Genomic DNA, 16,639 nt, shown 5'->3' on the forward strand with positions numbered 1-16,639 from the left:
TCTATAAAGAACAAGTTACTCACTCATGTGCAAGAATTGGTGGACACAACTAATCATGTTTTAAAAAAGGTTTATTTTAGAATAATCTTCAAGTCTTTAAGATCCAAGTCAAAATAGTATCACATGTTTGGTAGATGGAAAACACATGCCAAAAAGGTTTTAAAAATCAAGGGGGCATATGACAATTGACACCTAACACTAACTTAACTAAGCATACATGCTAGAATTTCATGTGTAACTTAGTGTTGGTTAGGTTATTTTATCACATAAAAGTCATTTTTCTATAATTATTTTAACTAGGTTTTCTGTTCACACTCAATTGTTGATTTAGCCTTTGTCACATAAAATGACTTCACGAAATAATTTTCAATCATTATGTTATATTGTTCGAATCTTTTAGAAATATCGTGGTATGTACACAACAACAATATATCAATATAGTTTCATAAATGAGATTCGAGAAAAGTAATATGTACACAAATGTTATCTTAAGATAGAGAGGTTGTCTCTGATATATTCGAAACGTAATAATAGAGTGACCATTTGGACAACGAACTTAATCTAAAATGGTAGGGTAAAAGTCTGACTTTTTGGCTTATTGTTATCTCTACCTCATATATTGATTATTATTTGTTTGCTTATATATACATGTGTAAATAGGACAAGTAGATAAAAGTAACCATTCATGATGACCTGATTTGTAGATTACTCACAAGAGGCTGTAAATGTCTCTGCTCACTATTTTATTTTATTTTTTGTCTGTTGGAGAAAAAAAAATTGATTTATATATATATATATATATGATAGAACTATTTTTTTGGTGTAAGTTTTGTCTGTGCCTTTTGCATGAATATCACATTGTCATGCATCTAATATTTCACCATTATACTTCTAGCATTTATTCTTTATTGTATATATATGATAGAACTATTGTTTTTGGTTTTGGGCTATGAATTTGACTTACTTTTTAGTGGATGTCTGAAGATGTCATCATGATCTAAGATATTGGATCGTGATAGATTGGTATAAGAGCTATAGATCTCATGTACATTTGCTTCGATCTTAAATACTTCTTTGAACCCACTCTTTCTTATATGAATAGCGGGAAGTATTCTGTAAATTAGATGGGGAATCGAAGTTAAAATTCATGGATTACAGCACACGTAAAATGAAAATTTTGATATTTCTTGATTCGGACCTCGTTTAAACTTGAAAATGCGGAGGTTTGCCCCTCCGGACCAACGCACACCATTAATAAGGTGTTCACAGACGCCCACAACAAAATTTGGTTAAAAATCCATTGGGATCACATATGACCCAAAATCCATGGACTGTAACAAACATAAAAAGAGAATTTGGTATTTTCCGTTTTGGACCTCTTTTGAACTTGAAAATGAGGATGTTTGCCCCTCCAAACCAACGCACGCCATTAATAAGGTCTTCGCGGTCACCCACAAAAAATTTCCACCAAAAACTCGTCAGGATCACGTATCACCCAAATTCATGAACTGTAGCACATGTAAATTGTAGAATTTGGTATTTTCCTTTACGAGCCTCGTTTGAAATTAAAAATGTGGATGTTTTCCCATCTAGACCAATGCACACCATTAATAAGGTCTTCATGGACGCCTACAAAAATTTCAGCCAAAAACATGTTTGGTCACATATCACCTGAAATACATAGACTATAGCACACATAAAATGAAGAATTCACTATTTTCTATTCCAAGCCTCCTTTGAATTCTTGAAAATGTGGACGTTTTCCCCTTCGGATCAACGCACACACGCTTTAAAATATGGTCGAAAGCCCATCGGAATCACATATCACTCAAAATTCATGGACAATAGCACATGTAAAATGGAGAATTCAATATTTCCTATGTTGGGCCTCGTTTAAACTTGAAAATGTGGACGTTTACCCCTCAGGTTCAATGCGCACCATTAATAAGGTCTTCACGAACGTTCACAAAAATTCTCGACCAAGAACCTTGTGTGTATATATATATATCTTGATGAACTTTTTTTTTTTGGTGTGAGTTGTCTGTAATTATCGCATGAATATCACACTGTCATGTATCTAAGATTTCACCATTATACTACTAGTATTTATTCTTTACTGTAGGCATTATTTTTTTCCCATGATAATCCTTTGTTTTTGGTTTCGAGCTATGGATTCGACTTACTTGTAAGTGGATGTTTGTATGTGTCATTATAACCTAAGATTATGGACTGGTATGTGGACGTTTTGCGACAACTTTTAAGAGTTCTAGCGCCGTTTAAAGTCGCCACTAATAACACCTTTTGCCACAACATGTAAAAGTTTCAGCGGCAATTAAAGTCGTCACTAGTATACACCTTTTAGCAACAACTTTTAGAGTTATAGAAACAGTTATAGTCTCCACCAAAACAACCTTTGAGCGACATTTAAAGTCGCCCATAATTAGACCTTTAGCGACAAATTATAATACTTTTAGCGGCGGTTGTAGCCGCCACCAAAAGGACCTTTAGAGACAACTTTTAAGAGTTTTAGCGGCGGTTTAAGTAGCCACAAAGAAGACCTTTAGCGACATTTAAAGTCGCCCCTTACTAGACTTAAGCGACAACTTCTAATAATTTCAGCAGCAGTTTCTGTCGCCACAAAAAGTTATTTTTAGCGACGACTTTCATTGCTTTTACCGACGGTTTTAGTCGCCACTAAAAGTGACTTTTAGCGACGATATTCATAGCCTTTAGCGACGGTTTCTGTCGCCACTAAAAGCGACTTTTAGCGACGACATTCATAGCTTTTAGCGACGGTTTTAGTTGCGCTAAAAGTGACTTTTAGCGACGACATTCATAGCTTTTAGCGACGGTTTTAGTCGCCACTAAAAGTGACTTTTAGTGACGACATTCGTAGCTTTTAGCGACGATTTTAGTCGCCGCAAAAAGTTACTTTTAGCGACGATATTCATACATTTAGCGGCGACTTCAGTCGCCACAATAAGTGACTTTTAGCGACCACATTCATATTTTTTGCGGCAGTTTTAGTAGCCACAAAAGTATCTTTAGCGACAACGTTCATTACTTTTAGCGGCGATTTTTGTCGCCATAAAAAGAGACCTTTAGCACAACTGTTATGAATATTAGCGACGGCTTTAGAAGTCTCAAAAGGACTTTTCGTGACAACTGTTATGAGTATTAGCAACGGATACAGTCGCCACTAAAAGAACTTTTAGTGGCATTTTAAGTCGCCCCTAATTAGACCTTTTAGCTATAGATTTTTAAAGTTTTAGCGGCGGTTATGGTTGCCAATAGGCCTTTAGCAACAACTTTTTAGAGTTTTAGCGGCGGTTCTAGTCGCCACTAAGTTGTTAGAGCGTTATGTATAGTCCATCATTTTTTATGGTATATTTTTTATTTAGGGATCAATTTTTAGGAATTAGACAACTTCCTTAGTTTTTTGTGTGTATTCGCCCTTGATATTGATGTCTTCTAGCGCCAGAAGGTTTTGTGAAAAAATCTATGAGAACCTCCGTAATGATGTATTACGTATAATTCCGCCATTTTTAAAGCATATTTTTGCATTTAAGGAACAACTTTTATGAATTACGCGGTTTTCTCGTGTATTATTGGCATATTCTGGTGATCCGAATTTTTTTTTTCAAGAAAAAAACTTTATGAGGAGGTATGTTGACAGTCAATCGAAACCATCTCTCTACCTTATAAAAGTAAACATAAGATTGTGTGTATTTTATCAAATCTAAACCTCGCCTTGTACGTTTATACTGAAGTTTATTGTTATAGTATATTATATTAGTCTCTCAAAAAATACAATTACATCTTTTGCCAAATAAGCAATATAGACACAATTTAGATTATACACAAATAGGTTGAGAGAATTTCATTGAAATGCTACGTAATTTCACGAGTGGGGTCTAAGGAGGTTGATGTGTACGAGAATTTACACCTATCATGTGAAAGTGAAAGATGATGTTTCAAATAAGACCGTCATCTCAAGAAGAGCATTTTAAAGCTAAGTATGAAAAGAAAATACAGTTGTGAACAAGTCATTACGAAAACAATGGGAAAAAAAATAAGTAATAACAACAAATAAATGATAACACAGCAAATCAGGAAACAACAATCAAGCTACTAGTAGTATATAGATATATAATTGAATTGATACATAGTAGTAACATTTTCCTTTTGGATTTTTTCTTTCAACTATGGTTTGTTAGTGTTCTTGTTGTTATGTTTGTTGATAATCCCTTCTTCAGTCTGAGTTGAAGGCTTGTAATATCCAGTGACAGGGTCTGGTACCCATGATGACTCTGAAGAAATAGAACTTGCACTCTGATCTTTCACTAATTTTTGTTGATGATCCCTTTTAGTCGACCCTTCTTCTGCTTGTGTTGCACAATACCCTCTCCTACAATATTTTCTTCTTTGTCAACAACAATAATAACAACATATTCGGTATAATAACAACATATTCGATATAATCTCACAAGAAAAATCTGAGAACAAAGTTTACTCGTACCTTCGTAAGACAGAAATTTTGTTTACTGCATGTTTTGTTTCAGATTCATAACAAAATAATGAATAGGTACAAAAAAATCAACTCACCTTGTAACAAGATTCAAGGGAAGGCTACCATCAACAAGGCAATAAGAAGACTTGAATTTGGAGATGATTCTTGTCATATTGCAAGCCATTTTGAGTCTAAAAGAGAATTCCTAAGACTTGAAAATAATATAACAAAGTCTAAGAAATGGATAGTCAAAAAGTGGAACAATATGGTAGGCCACTTGTATAATTGAAACTACTTGGTCATTATGACTTAAGTACCTAGAAACTTCCCATCAATAAGAACCACCCACGTTGCATCATCATATTATATAATATAAAAAGAAGTTACCAAGAGAGAGACTTTATATACACTAACAATGTAAAATATACATATATAATCAAGTCAAATATAAAACAAGCACTAGTTAATTATCTAAAGAAAATGATAATTGACATGCTATCACAAGTTAAATTCACAAGAAGTACAAAATAAAAGACTTTTAGTGTATATAATTTATAACTTGGCGTGAATAGTAGGTGGCCTCTAGGCACGAGAAAGGCTACCTCTTTTGGCCTTTCATGTAATCACGACCTACTTGTGTTAACATATACGCCCCACATAGGACTTTTATTTTTTTAAAAACGCACCAACATATACACCCCACATATATATATATATATATATATATAAAAACAAATATACCCTCAAATAAAAAGATAAATATAATTCTACATGATATTATCAGAGCAGATGAAATTCTACATGCAAATCTCACCCTATGAATCGTGTCCCGCATGAAATGTAAATTAAAGTACGTCGCTTCTAATAGTTTAAGCTTTTAGATGAAACATGTGATGCAGCCTCCTTTGATGTTTCGGATGAAACTCATAGGAATATTATCCACCCTTAACAACTACTGAATTACAAGGTACAAACCAGTAGAACAAGGGAAACAAGAGAAAACAAAGAGAAGTCGTAAATAAGAAAAAGGAAACATTGCAAATTACAAAGTATTCGAAATTTAAGATAATCTTTTGTAGTTCCTAACAAATGTATGCCTCTCCACATCTAAATGTCAAAATCGTGTTTGTGTGTAGTTCACTCAGATTGGGCAAGGGGGAACATCAAGGGTGATACCAGCTTGGATTTGGCCCCAACCTATGAGACGCCAGTGCTTCTCGATTCTCCTGCTAAGAGCAATTTTCTCACCTTTGCTGGTACACACAGGTGATGTCAATTGCAGTTTTGCGAAGACATTCTTAACAGCGACAACACGAGCCCCAGTTGACATAGATCCTATGTTTAACATGAGAATCTCTCCCTTGGCCAACTTTGAGACTTTACCCTGCCTTTCCGTGTCCTTTGTCCTCACTCCCAGAAGACGGCGGAGCAAGAAGAAATTTACCTGCATTACAAAGTGATGTGATGTGATTAGGAAGAAGAATAGTGATGTTCCTTTTGTTCTAAAAGACTCTGAAACTGATGTCTACCTCCAGTTCAACAAACACTTCAGGAAGTGAGCCAACCTCCCCAAGAACCTGTCCGACCAAACGATCAGCACGAGTCAATGTTGGATCCATAGTTGTTCCAACTCCAATGAGGCCTCCGGGCACAGCAAATTGTAGCTCATTTTGCTCAGCAAACAATGACACTATTCTTGAATATATTGGGGTACACTTAATGTTGCCACTCTCATCCTTGACAGTAATACCGGGACGAACCTCAATGAGTTGATTTACCTTCAGGACTCCCTGCAGAAAAACATTTACATGCTCATTTGACTTGGTCCATCTTTCAATCAGATTTTTATCCTCTATGTAACGATTAGCATAAGCATTAAGTATATCGAAAAAACATCTGTCGCATTAGAAATTTGTGCCCTTGGTCAATCAAGGAAACTGTGAAGGAAAAGAAGGTATGAGCAGTAGCATTTGTTTGCTTTATGGAATTTAAGGACACACCTTCAGTATACTGCCACCAGCGACACCGCCTCTGATATCATCAACTTCAAAACCAGGTTTATTAACATCAAATGATCGGATGACTATCATATTTGGTGGTGAAATGAAATTCCTCTCAGGAATGGGAATTTTCTTCACAATATATTCAGCAACAACATCGATGTTGTACTTCAATTGCGCAGAGATTGGTACAACTGGAGCACCATCAGCAACAGTTCCCTGAACAAGGTATTGAAATAAGATATAAAGATACAGCCTTAAGATCAAGCATACACACAGTAAAGAAGTAAACCAATTAAACTGACCTGAATAAATTTCTGAATTGCCTCATGCTGGTTAATGGCAACATTTTCCTGAACTAGATCAACCTTATTTTGGAGAATTATTATGTGTTGGAGGCGCATAATTTCTACAGCAGCTAAATGTTCAGAAGTCTGAGGTTGGGGACAGCTCTCGTTAGCAGCAATTAGAAGTAATGCTCCATCCATAATTGCAGCTCCATTAAGCATAGTAGCCATGAGAATATCATGACCCTGCAGTCAATTTCACAATACAAAAGCATTCTATATCAGGAAATTAAATGTCTAGCTGACAGTGAAAAAATCGGACAACAAACCTAGGTGCTTCGCAAAAGACTACATGTAGGGGAAGTGTTTACAGATTGACACGTTGCAAAAGGACAGTGCAGAGACTCACAAAAGAATCTAAGTGGATAACATATGTGCTATCTTCTTAAGTTTTAACAAAGGTAGAGGATCAAAAAGAATCCTACAGATCAGACCAACAGACAAAAGTTCCTATAAATGACAGGAGAAGGAATGTCAGACCATCGACGTGTCGAGATCATTTGTCAATATGTGACCATATGTGTTCAACTTTGTTATGATAACTTTAAATGTATTCTTTCCCCCTGCAGTCAAAAAAGGGGTATATCAGGTGTTTGTAGCATATACCGTAAGGGTCCCAAACCTGTTAAAAGGGAGCAGTAGTGCAAGTCAATGACAGTTCTAAAACAAAGATCTCTTTCCCCTTATATACCTAAAAAGGGGGCAAGCCGGGTTTTGGCCTCTGCTGTATCATGTAAGGGTTCTGTACCTTCCAAAAGTGAGCTGCAATGCAGCCAATGGAAGTTTACAAGACAAAAGAGCCTTACTTAGTATTGCAAAGTATCTACAAATACAAAAAACTATAGAAAAGAATCTCTCCAGAATGAGGTTAAAAAAAATCTCTCCACATAAAGTAACCTACTGCATGCTCACGGGCTAAAATATCCAAACCCGAGATCATAAAAACAACACCTACAGATTCTCACGGCAGTAACAGATGCAGCTATGAGATTTACCAACTGTTTGAGACCAACATAGCTGAACTTGCTTCTTCCTAAAGAAGGCATGACAGCTAAGAAGACAGCAAAAACAGGAGGCAGAAACTTTTTCCTTTTTTTTATATAACCGAGAAAGCATAGAGGACCACTGGTGCACAGTTTACAACCCGGTGGATAATCGGACAACCCCTCTACCCTTCTTCAGATACTAGTGATGTGTGCCTAGCCCACGCGTCACGCAATGCACTCTTACCGATAGACTAGAGCCCTAGGGGAAACTAGAAACCAAAAACTAAGGAAACGAAAACTCCTAGTCTTTCATCGAATCCAAGACAGAGCTAATTGGAACGAGTAGCATGAATATTAAATATGTTAACAGAACATTAAGAACTTTATTAAAAGATAAAGAAGAGAAATGGCCCATTTAAAAATTATCTTGATACCATCTTGTTGGTGTATTTCCTGATTTATGACAGCTTAAGACTTTCATTAGAGTATCCATATTTGCACAAGATCAGAAAATAAAGAACTATCATCTTCTGTCGCATCCCAATACTCAAGTAAAATGCAGTAACATATACTGTAAATGGTAGGTGAGAAGCTTACGGGGCAATCAACGAAAGATACATGTCTCAGCAATTTCATCCTACAGGTCTCAAAACCAGGGACATCACACATGGGACTGTCTTCTTTTGCACTTCCATATGCCCTGAAAAGGATACACGGTTACAGCATAAAAGTGACATAAATGAGCAAAACAGTTCCACTCAAGTTCAAGTACTTACTTGTAGCACATGGGTCTAGGGCAGCGGTCTTCTTCACATTTATATATCTTAGCATTAGCATACCCAAGCTTAATTGTGATGTTTCTTTCTAGCTCATTTTTAAAACGAACAGTCTGCATAAATAAGGCAAGACAGATAATTAGTTTCCTTCTAGAGGACAATAGAATCTTAGGTTGCCCCAATCAGCATGTGCTTAGCTTTCAAAATTTTTGTAGCATGAATTTGTTTTGACAAATGCAGTACGATCGAAGTAGCTAGACATAATCAGACAAACTATCTTGGTGGTCAATTTATCAAGGCAATCAATTCGTAATGAGCTACAAAATAAATTCAAATCATTAATGATCTCAACAGCTAATAAATCCAGATAACTTTCCCATAATAATGATGTTACATCTCACGCCATAATATATGCGGCACAGGGTAATTATATTCCGTCATAACTCAAAAAAAAAAGAGGAAAAACCTAGAAATACTTAGTTATTCTTATAACCAACCTCAAAATACTTTTAGGAAGAATGTGCAAACACACAAATAGTAGTTATTCTGCACTACAGAATAACTAAATTCCATCATAACTCCAGAAAAAGAGGAAAAACCTTGAAATAATCAGTTATTCTTATATGTTATAAGTTATAACCGACCTCAAAATACTCTTAGCAAGAATAAGCAGCGAACATATAGTAAGTAAACTGGGCCTAGACATTTAATACATGCTCAGATGGTTTATCCGTGAATTCAAAAGTAATATAAGGCCATGTATTTACAGTTACAATGATCAATATACTGGTTTTATTTTTTTTATAAGAAAAGATCAATGTATTATTTTGCCTTATAACTAACAGGAAACTGATAAAAACAAAGATATACTTAAGGGAAGGTTCAGATTCAAGAACAAAGGCGTACCTGAACTCCAGATATAGCTTTTACAACTGTTGACTTTCCATGAGCCACATGCCCAATGGTCCCTGAATAATGAACCTAAATTCAGTCTAATGCCAGTACTGTATAAAAGAGTTTCTCAAAGAAACCAAAATGCAGTGGACATATAGAATAACAGTAATACATGTTCATAAGTGACCAGTTTACCAATATTTATCGTAGCCTGACGAGAAATAACCTCTGGTGAAAGTGGATGCAACTTTGTTACATCCAACTTACTCAGGTCTTGCTCCATCAATCCTTTCCGAGACATGTTTTAGCTGTTTTTTGATACTTCTTCAGATGTCCGTGAATTTCAAGCCTGAAACTGGAAATAAATCAAGAAATCATACTCAAAACATTGTATTTAGACAGAGAGTTGAGTTATGTCTCAAGGCATAGAGATATATTTCTATCAGGTAAACAATTACATTAATTACAAGGACATAATCAGCCTTATACAAGAAGTATACCAAAAAGTAAAGAACCTACAAAAAGATATTGAATCCTCTATGCAGCCCGGAACTACATGGGTATACCAAAAAGAAATAAGGGATCGGAGATTACTCCTCAAATGCCCAAAACTGAATTCTACCCCTTAGAAAGCCCTCCTGTTTCTCGCTAAAAATTTAAATAAGACGGTACTATTAGACACATCGTAATTGTTTTGTCCTTTTCTCTTGGGATCTTATTTTATTAATTATCAAAAGGTGGAATAGAAATAGAGGCTACTAAGTACAATTTGCAAAGTCTAACTAAAACATTTCAAAGTAAGACGGAACAGGAATTATTTGACGCTACAATAGTGTGCACTTATACCTTTCAAAATACAATGTAACTATAATATCTTCCTCGTCCTCTATAGAAAAGTCAAACTAAAACATTTCAAAAGAAGCATTAAAGGATAAAGTAGAAGAACAAATAATAGCAGAAGGAGGAGGGGAGCCCATCCTCCCCTCCTCTTAAGTATGGATGATGATGCATCTTTTTGTGCGACTTCCTCCTCCCTAATAACTCGCTCATTGTTTGTTCGTGTAAGGATAAGTGTGAGATTCATAGAACCTCTAACTTTAAAGAACCATAATTTGACTTCTAAGATAAATTATTTAGTAAGAACGTTGGAGAGCCCATAATTTGCTTGTAAGGTAAATTATTTAGAATGAATATGTAATGGGGCCGATAAAATGGGACGAAAACAGAGGACTCATATAGACGATAAACAAATATTCATTACATCAGACAATAAATTACTCTATATGTCTCAACTTATGTGGCATAATTGAAATTTCGAGGTCAACCAAGTTTTTCTTTGACTACATATTTATACGCCTTTAAAATACTTCAATTTGTTAATTATTGTTATTTTTAGTACTTTATGCTTAGTTTTGAGATATAAAAAATTTTATTCAACAAACTTAAAGCTTCTATATCCAAATTAACTACCAAAGTTTAAAAGTGTTTGAATCTCGACATTTCAACTGTGACACTTAAATTGAGACAGAGGAAGTAATATGAATAAAACACAATAGGATTTAAGGCATAGTTGATTAATAAGCCATCCACAAGAGCTTCTTCCCTTACACAATGCAATCTCATAGATGCTGCAATTACTTCCCAAATTGCAAGCCAAAGACAAACCACTCCCAAATAATATTTCTATTACATTTTTTTGGAGGCATCAGCTTTAACATACCAGTCCTAAAACCCTAATTCCTAAAACTCAAATCACCAGATATCTTAGCTCCGACAGAGTCAAAATTATCACGATTCACAACATATATAAGAACAAAACTAAATGTAGATTAAAAATATATATTCAGATAGAATTTAACAAATGCACAACTAAAAAAACCATTAAAAATTGAAGGTTTTATACTATGAACAAGATATGACAAAGAGATACATATGTAAATCATTATGGAGGTGGTCTACGGCGGCGAAGGGGAAGAGGACTCACCGGAGAAGAGTGAAACGGCGGCGTCGCAGCTGCACTCGAGAGAGAAAGTAAAACGAGGAATGAGAATATGATTTTGGCTTAGTGGTGTAGAAGATATATTTACGTTCGAGACCCATAATTATATTTAACTATATGAAGACCCCTCATTTTTTTTTTTTTTGGTTGTTTTAGCACCTTTGACCTAGCACTAGAGGTGTCAAAAAGGAAAAAATTGAAAAATGGAATCGAACATCAAACTAAATCGATAAAAGAATCGATAAGTATTTGAGTTGAGTTGATTTAATTTGATCTTCTATTCAAAAATTTATAGCTATATGTGTGGTCCCGTTTATTCTATCCCATTCCATTTCTATCCGTTCCAATTCCATCGGTTCATACCGGTATCAATTAACAACCCGATCAAATCATTTCGTTCCGATCCTTTAATCTCATTCCGATCCAGTGTTCAGATTGGTTAAGTATTGAAGAAGTACTACTTAGCCAATCTTAGTATCTTCTTTCGGCTTTAGTTTCTTTTTTATTTTTATATTTTGTTTATTCATGTATTCTCTAATTTATTAGGGAAGACTTATTTAATCTGGAAAAATAGTTTCCTAGAAAGTGCCTAACATGACTCAAGTATTATATATATACATTTAAAAATATTATTGTCGTAGTATTTATCCTAATTTTTGTATTATTCTTTTTGATATTATAATTCCCCATCTATTATGTCATGTCCTCTCTTGTCGACTATATAATGCTAAATTAACTATATAGTTCCATTCAATTAAAATATGTTTCAATCACACTAATTATCAACGATCATATTTCTCCGTTCAAACACCATTTGAATAAAAAAGCAACAACAAAAAGATAAGTAAAAAGTGCTTATAGTACTTTTATAGATTTGTGTCACATAAAACTCATTAAAAACAAGCATTTCCTAATTTGTTTTTTTTTTCATTTTCTTTGAGACCTCAAATATAGAAAGGAAGGTATAAAAGATAAATTACTAGAATATTAGAAATATGGAGGCAAAAAATTACACTTGGAATAGCTTAAATTGCTACAAAGCAAAGTGAAGAAAGCCACTCGTCTTCAAAATTCATGCAAATCCCTCCACTTTTTTTTCTTCTTATGACCCCAAATTCTTAATTAGATGTCACCCAAAAAAAATAAAAATATAGAACAAGAAAAAAAATTAATACAATTTTTTTTAAAAAAAAAATTCATCATGAGATCTGATGATAATCATGAGGTGATTCATAAAAATTACATTAAAAAACACAGCATGATGAAGAGATTTTCATTTAGAAATTCAATTCAATATGTGCTTGAAAAACAAAGATTTATGTGTCTTTTGATTGGAATTGCTACGTCAATTTTCGTTTGCTCTGTAGTTTCTATTTCTTCTCCAATATTAAAATTCGATTTTGAATCGATTGATATTCAAGATACATTTATATCGAATAATCCGATCCCTCGGAGAATTGCTTACGAGTTGGTTGATGAAATCGACCACATTAATGCAGGTATTTTTTTGTTTTTCTTATTAATAAGTTCAATTGAGCATGTATTGTATGTGAATTACTAGTAGGAACAACTAAATGAGATTTAAGAAAATTTCTAATATAAATTGTGTAATAATATTAGACTAATTAAAATCGACTCGAACAACATGAAAACACATGCATATATAAAAAAATGTAAATGCCAATTTTTAACTATTTTAATTTGAAATTAAAACATAGTTATTTGACCAATATATGAGAAGCAATAATGTATTCGTTGGAAATCGATATTTCTTATGGACATTGAATATTTCATCAAATAAATCGTATGTAAGACGACTTTTTGATGAAAATACCTCAAAAATGTGTGTACATTATGAATACTTGAATATACGATAGTGTTTAATAGATACAATCGTCCTTTAAAATCATGTTTCACTAGAATGGACGAAGTTTTTGTTAAAATTGATTTAACAATAAAAAATATTCTGCCAAATGATATTGTTACGAAAAGGTCCGACCGATTTGTTGTTATTGTTGTTATTGTAGGTGGAAAGGTTCCATTGGGATTGAAAGGAAAGAGTAAGAGAATATTAGTAACAGGAGGAGCAGGATTTGTTGGGAGCCATTTGGTGGATAGATTAATAGCAAGAGGAGATAGTGTTATTGTTGTTGATAATTTTTTTACAGGTAAAAAAGAGAATTTGTTGCACCATTTCAAGAACCCAAGGTTTGAACTTATTCGACACGATGTCGTTGAGCCGATTTTGTTAGAAGTCGATCAGATTTATCATCTAGCTTGTCCCGCTTCTCCTGTTCATTACAAGTTTAATCCAGTCAAGACTATTATATCCTTAATTTCACATTCTTTATACCATTGCACCACTATTCTTTTGACAATATGTGTGAACTACACAAATATGTTTTTTTTTCATATATATATAGTTCAAATCGAAAATAACAACGATACGTATCGTGTTTTTCATATGATCATGTTTGTTTTTTTGAGTTTATTTTCCTTGACTTTAAAATGGAAAGATATCACAAAACAAATGTGATGGGAACAATGAATATGTTGGGATTAGCAAAAAGAGTGGGAGCTAGGTTTCTTATTACTAGCACAAGTGAAGTTTATGGTGATCCATTGCAACATCCTCAGGCTGAGACTTATTGGGGCAATGTTAATCCCATTGGTAAGTCAATTCATTTACTTTTAACTATGGTTGCGAATGTACATCGTCAGTTTAAATAATTTTATGTTATTAATATCATATTTTTATATATATGGTAGCAAACTCATTGTTATTTATATCATAATTCTCAAATGATCTATCTAAGATAAAGGAGGGCCTTAGTAGTGGTGATCTTTTAACTCTTCCACGAATTGCTATAATTATATAAGTTTTGGTTGAACCGCATATGATAAAGGGGATTTATTGAAAATTTTATACTATACAAAGTAGCTTTGATCCAAAACATATATTCATCTTTAGAATTTCGTTGAAAATCTACAAATTATTTATTTAAAATACAATAACTTACGAGAATCATAAGTTACAAATCATTGTTCCGCATCTTGCTATGTATATATGAGTGAGTCAATTGTTAGTTGAATCCCCTAGATATAAGAGAACATTATTTCTTAATATCCTTGATAAAATTTCTCCCTCAATTCATCACTACAAATGCGTGTCATGATTATGTACCTATAAATTTTATATCACTAGTGCTTAGAACTTAAACTCGACTTTTTTTTTCGAAACTTGTGAACAGGTGTCCGCAGTTGTTATGATGAAGGAAAACGTACAGCTGAAACTTTGACCATGGACTACCATAGAGGACTCAACATTGAGGTACATTTTCTTCTTGAAATCTAATTTTAAACCATAGTAAATATATATATATATATATATATATATATATATATATATTGATATCTTGAAGAAATATTTGAACATATTGAGTTGACTTATTTCACGTAAGAGTTTTGTTATCGACAAAGGTAAATACGAGATGATTTGCTAACGAAAATTTATTTTTTGATAGGTTAGAATTGCTAGGATTTTCAACACATATGGACCACGTATGTGTATAGATGATGGTCGAGTTGTTAGCAATTTTGTAGCACAGGTTTGTGTTAAATTAATTAAATTAATCATAATTGGTTTAATATTAATGTATTCTTTTCATGTAATTGATTAAATTTTTACAATACCTTAATTTCATTGAATATTTAAAAAATTTGTAGGCTTTAAGAAAGGAGCCAATGACAGTTTATGGAGATGGAAAACAAACCAGGAGCTTTCAATTTGTCTCCGATTTGGTAAAAATTTTATTTTTATTTATTTATCGAAGGTCTATTAAAAACAGTTATTATCGTAAATAAATAAATAAAATTATTTTTTATTTATTTATTAAAGTTGGTTTTTTTGTGTGTGATTGTTGTAACTAATTAATAGGTTGAAGGTTTGATGAGGTTGATGGAAGGAAATCATGTAGGTCCTTTCAACCTTGGGAATCCCGGTGAATTCACCATGCTTGAACTAGCTAAGGTATGTGTGGTTTTTTTTTATTCGATATTCGATTGATAATACGTAATGTAAGTCGATTTATTCAAATTTATATTGAAAAGTCTTACTTAAGATTCAATTTTTTTCTTCTAAAAGTCACTCTATACAAAAAGTATGTCTCAAAATTCGGATCGAGGATAAAAGAGAAGGGTACTAAGGGGGTTAATGAATTCGTCTAAGCAAATGAAAGAGTGTGGAATTGGCCACTAAAGGATGTGTGCTTAAGTGGTAAATATTCCTCAATCATTAATACGAGATTTAAAGTTTAAATTTTGAAGAAAAAAAATTTATCTTTGATAAGAGCTCTAGGATTTTCATAATGAGTTTTATACGCTGCAAATTCAAATTAGACAAATCAATATAGATCGTAGTGGAGCAATTTAAGATGACATGAAAGGAGGGTCAATCAAATCGTCATACAACATATATAGTTTGTATATACAACTTCTTGAATACACTTTATATAAAGGAAACTTTTATTATAGTGTTACACTTCTTATTCTCGATCCTTTGTTAAAATTTTTGGCTCTGAGCATGAACAAAAAATAGCATATCCCATATAGCACTTAACATTCTTTTTTAACATAACAAATTGCTTCTACTAATTATATTTTCTATCATTTCTTAAAATTTGAGATGTCTAATTAACGTAGAATGAATCACATTCATCTCACTATACTGCTCGATGATATTTGTAGGTGGTGCAAGAAACAATAGATCCAAATGCAAAAATAGAATTTAGACCCAATACGGAAGATGATCCTCACAAGAGAAAGCCCGACATTACAAAAGCAAAACAACTTTTAGGATGGGAGCCCGTTGTTTCTCTCCGGCAGGGACTTCCGATGATGGTTGACGACTTCCGGCAACGGATTTTTGGCGACGACAAGCAAGATTCCGGCAACTTATTAACCATATAATAATTATATATAGAAATTAATTTTTTTTCTCCATCAAAATGGTTAAATGGAGAAAATAAAATGAATAAGAAGAAGATTAGGAGGTTGTTTAATTAGAGTTTTAATTACTTATATTAAACTTCTTCCAAAATAAGATCCTCTATTGAAAGAGGATTAAAT

General features: G+C 33.4%; 2 protein-coding genes and 1 non-coding gene across 4 annotated transcripts; 1 reads left to right on the forward strand and 2 right to left on the reverse strand.

The window, feature by feature from the left end:
• Positions 1-3,992: 3,992 nt before the first annotated feature.
• On the reverse strand, positions 3,993-4,929 carry LOC101263005 (uncharacterized). Its single transcript, XR_011213550.1, has 2 exons — positions 4,606-4,929; positions 3,993-4,408 (listed from the first exon to the last, which is right to left on the reverse strand). It is a non-coding gene; the product is annotated as an uncharacterized protein (transcript).
• A 578-nt stretch (positions 4,930-5,507) lies between these two features.
• LOC101262400 (eukaryotic translation initiation factor 2 subunit gamma) lies at positions 5,508-12,026 on the reverse strand. Of its 2 annotated transcripts, none has more exons than XM_004252860.5 (9): positions 11,498-12,026; positions 9,709-9,868; positions 9,526-9,587; positions 8,620-8,732; positions 8,441-8,543; positions 6,816-7,043; positions 6,511-6,729; positions 6,040-6,300; positions 5,508-5,954 (listed from the first exon to the last, which is right to left on the reverse strand). In XM_004252860.5, the coding sequence occupies exons 2-9, from the start codon at positions 9,812-9,814 to the stop codon at positions 5,652-5,654; spliced, it is 1,395 nt and encodes a 464-aa protein (XP_004252908.1). In that variant the 5' UTR covers positions 9,815-9,868; positions 11,498-12,026; the 3' UTR covers positions 5,508-5,651. The 2 variants fall into 2 exon arrangements, with proteins under 2 accessions (XP_004252908.1, XP_019067050.1); XM_019211505.3 differs by having other exon boundaries at positions 9,709-9,862; positions 11,498-11,592.
• A 618-nt stretch (positions 12,027-12,644) lies between these two features.
• On the forward strand, positions 12,645-16,586 carry LOC101262705 (UDP-glucuronic acid decarboxylase 4-like). Its single transcript, XM_019211506.3, has 8 exons — positions 12,645-13,011; positions 13,540-13,838; positions 14,036-14,183; positions 14,764-14,843; positions 15,037-15,120; positions 15,239-15,313; positions 15,450-15,542; positions 16,259-16,586. The coding sequence occupies exons 1-8, from the start codon at positions 12,714-12,716 to the stop codon at positions 16,478-16,480; spliced, it is 1,299 nt and encodes a 432-aa protein (XP_019067051.1). The 5' UTR covers positions 12,645-12,713; the 3' UTR covers positions 16,481-16,586.
• Positions 16,587-16,639: the final 53 nt, after the last annotated feature.

Source organism: Solanum lycopersicum, chromosome 12, assembly GCF_036512215.1.
Source record: "Solanum lycopersicum chromosome 12, SLM_r2.1".
In the NCBI taxonomy this organism is placed as follows: domain Eukaryota; kingdom Viridiplantae; phylum Streptophyta; class Magnoliopsida; order Solanales; family Solanaceae; genus Solanum; species Solanum lycopersicum.

Bases quoted from the DNA above. Each gene is read 5' to 3' on its own strand.
- LOC101262400 (XM_004252860.5), bottom strand. From the start codon at position 9,814: ATGTCTCGGAAAGGATTGATGGAGCAAGACCTGAGTAAGTTGGATGTA. The intron at 8,733-9,525 runs GTACGCCTTTGT...TTATTTATGCAG, and splicing joins AAGCTATATCTGGAGTTCAG to ACTGTTCGTTTTAAAAATGA. The intron at 8,544-8,619 runs GTAAGTACTTGA...TATCCTTTTCAG, and splicing joins CCTAGACCCATGTGCTACAA to GGCATATGGAAGTGCAAAAG.
- LOC101262705 (XM_019211506.3), top strand. From the start codon at position 12,714: ATGAGATCTGATGATAATCATGAGGTGATTCATAAAAATTACATTAAA. The intron at 13,012-13,539 runs GTATTTTTTTGT...TTGTTATTGTAG, and splicing joins AATCGACCACATTAATGCAG to GTGGAAAGGTTCCATTGGGA. The intron at 15,543-16,258 runs GTATGTGTGGTT...TGATATTTGTAG, and splicing joins CCATGCTTGAACTAGCTAAG to GTGGTGCAAGAAACAATAGA.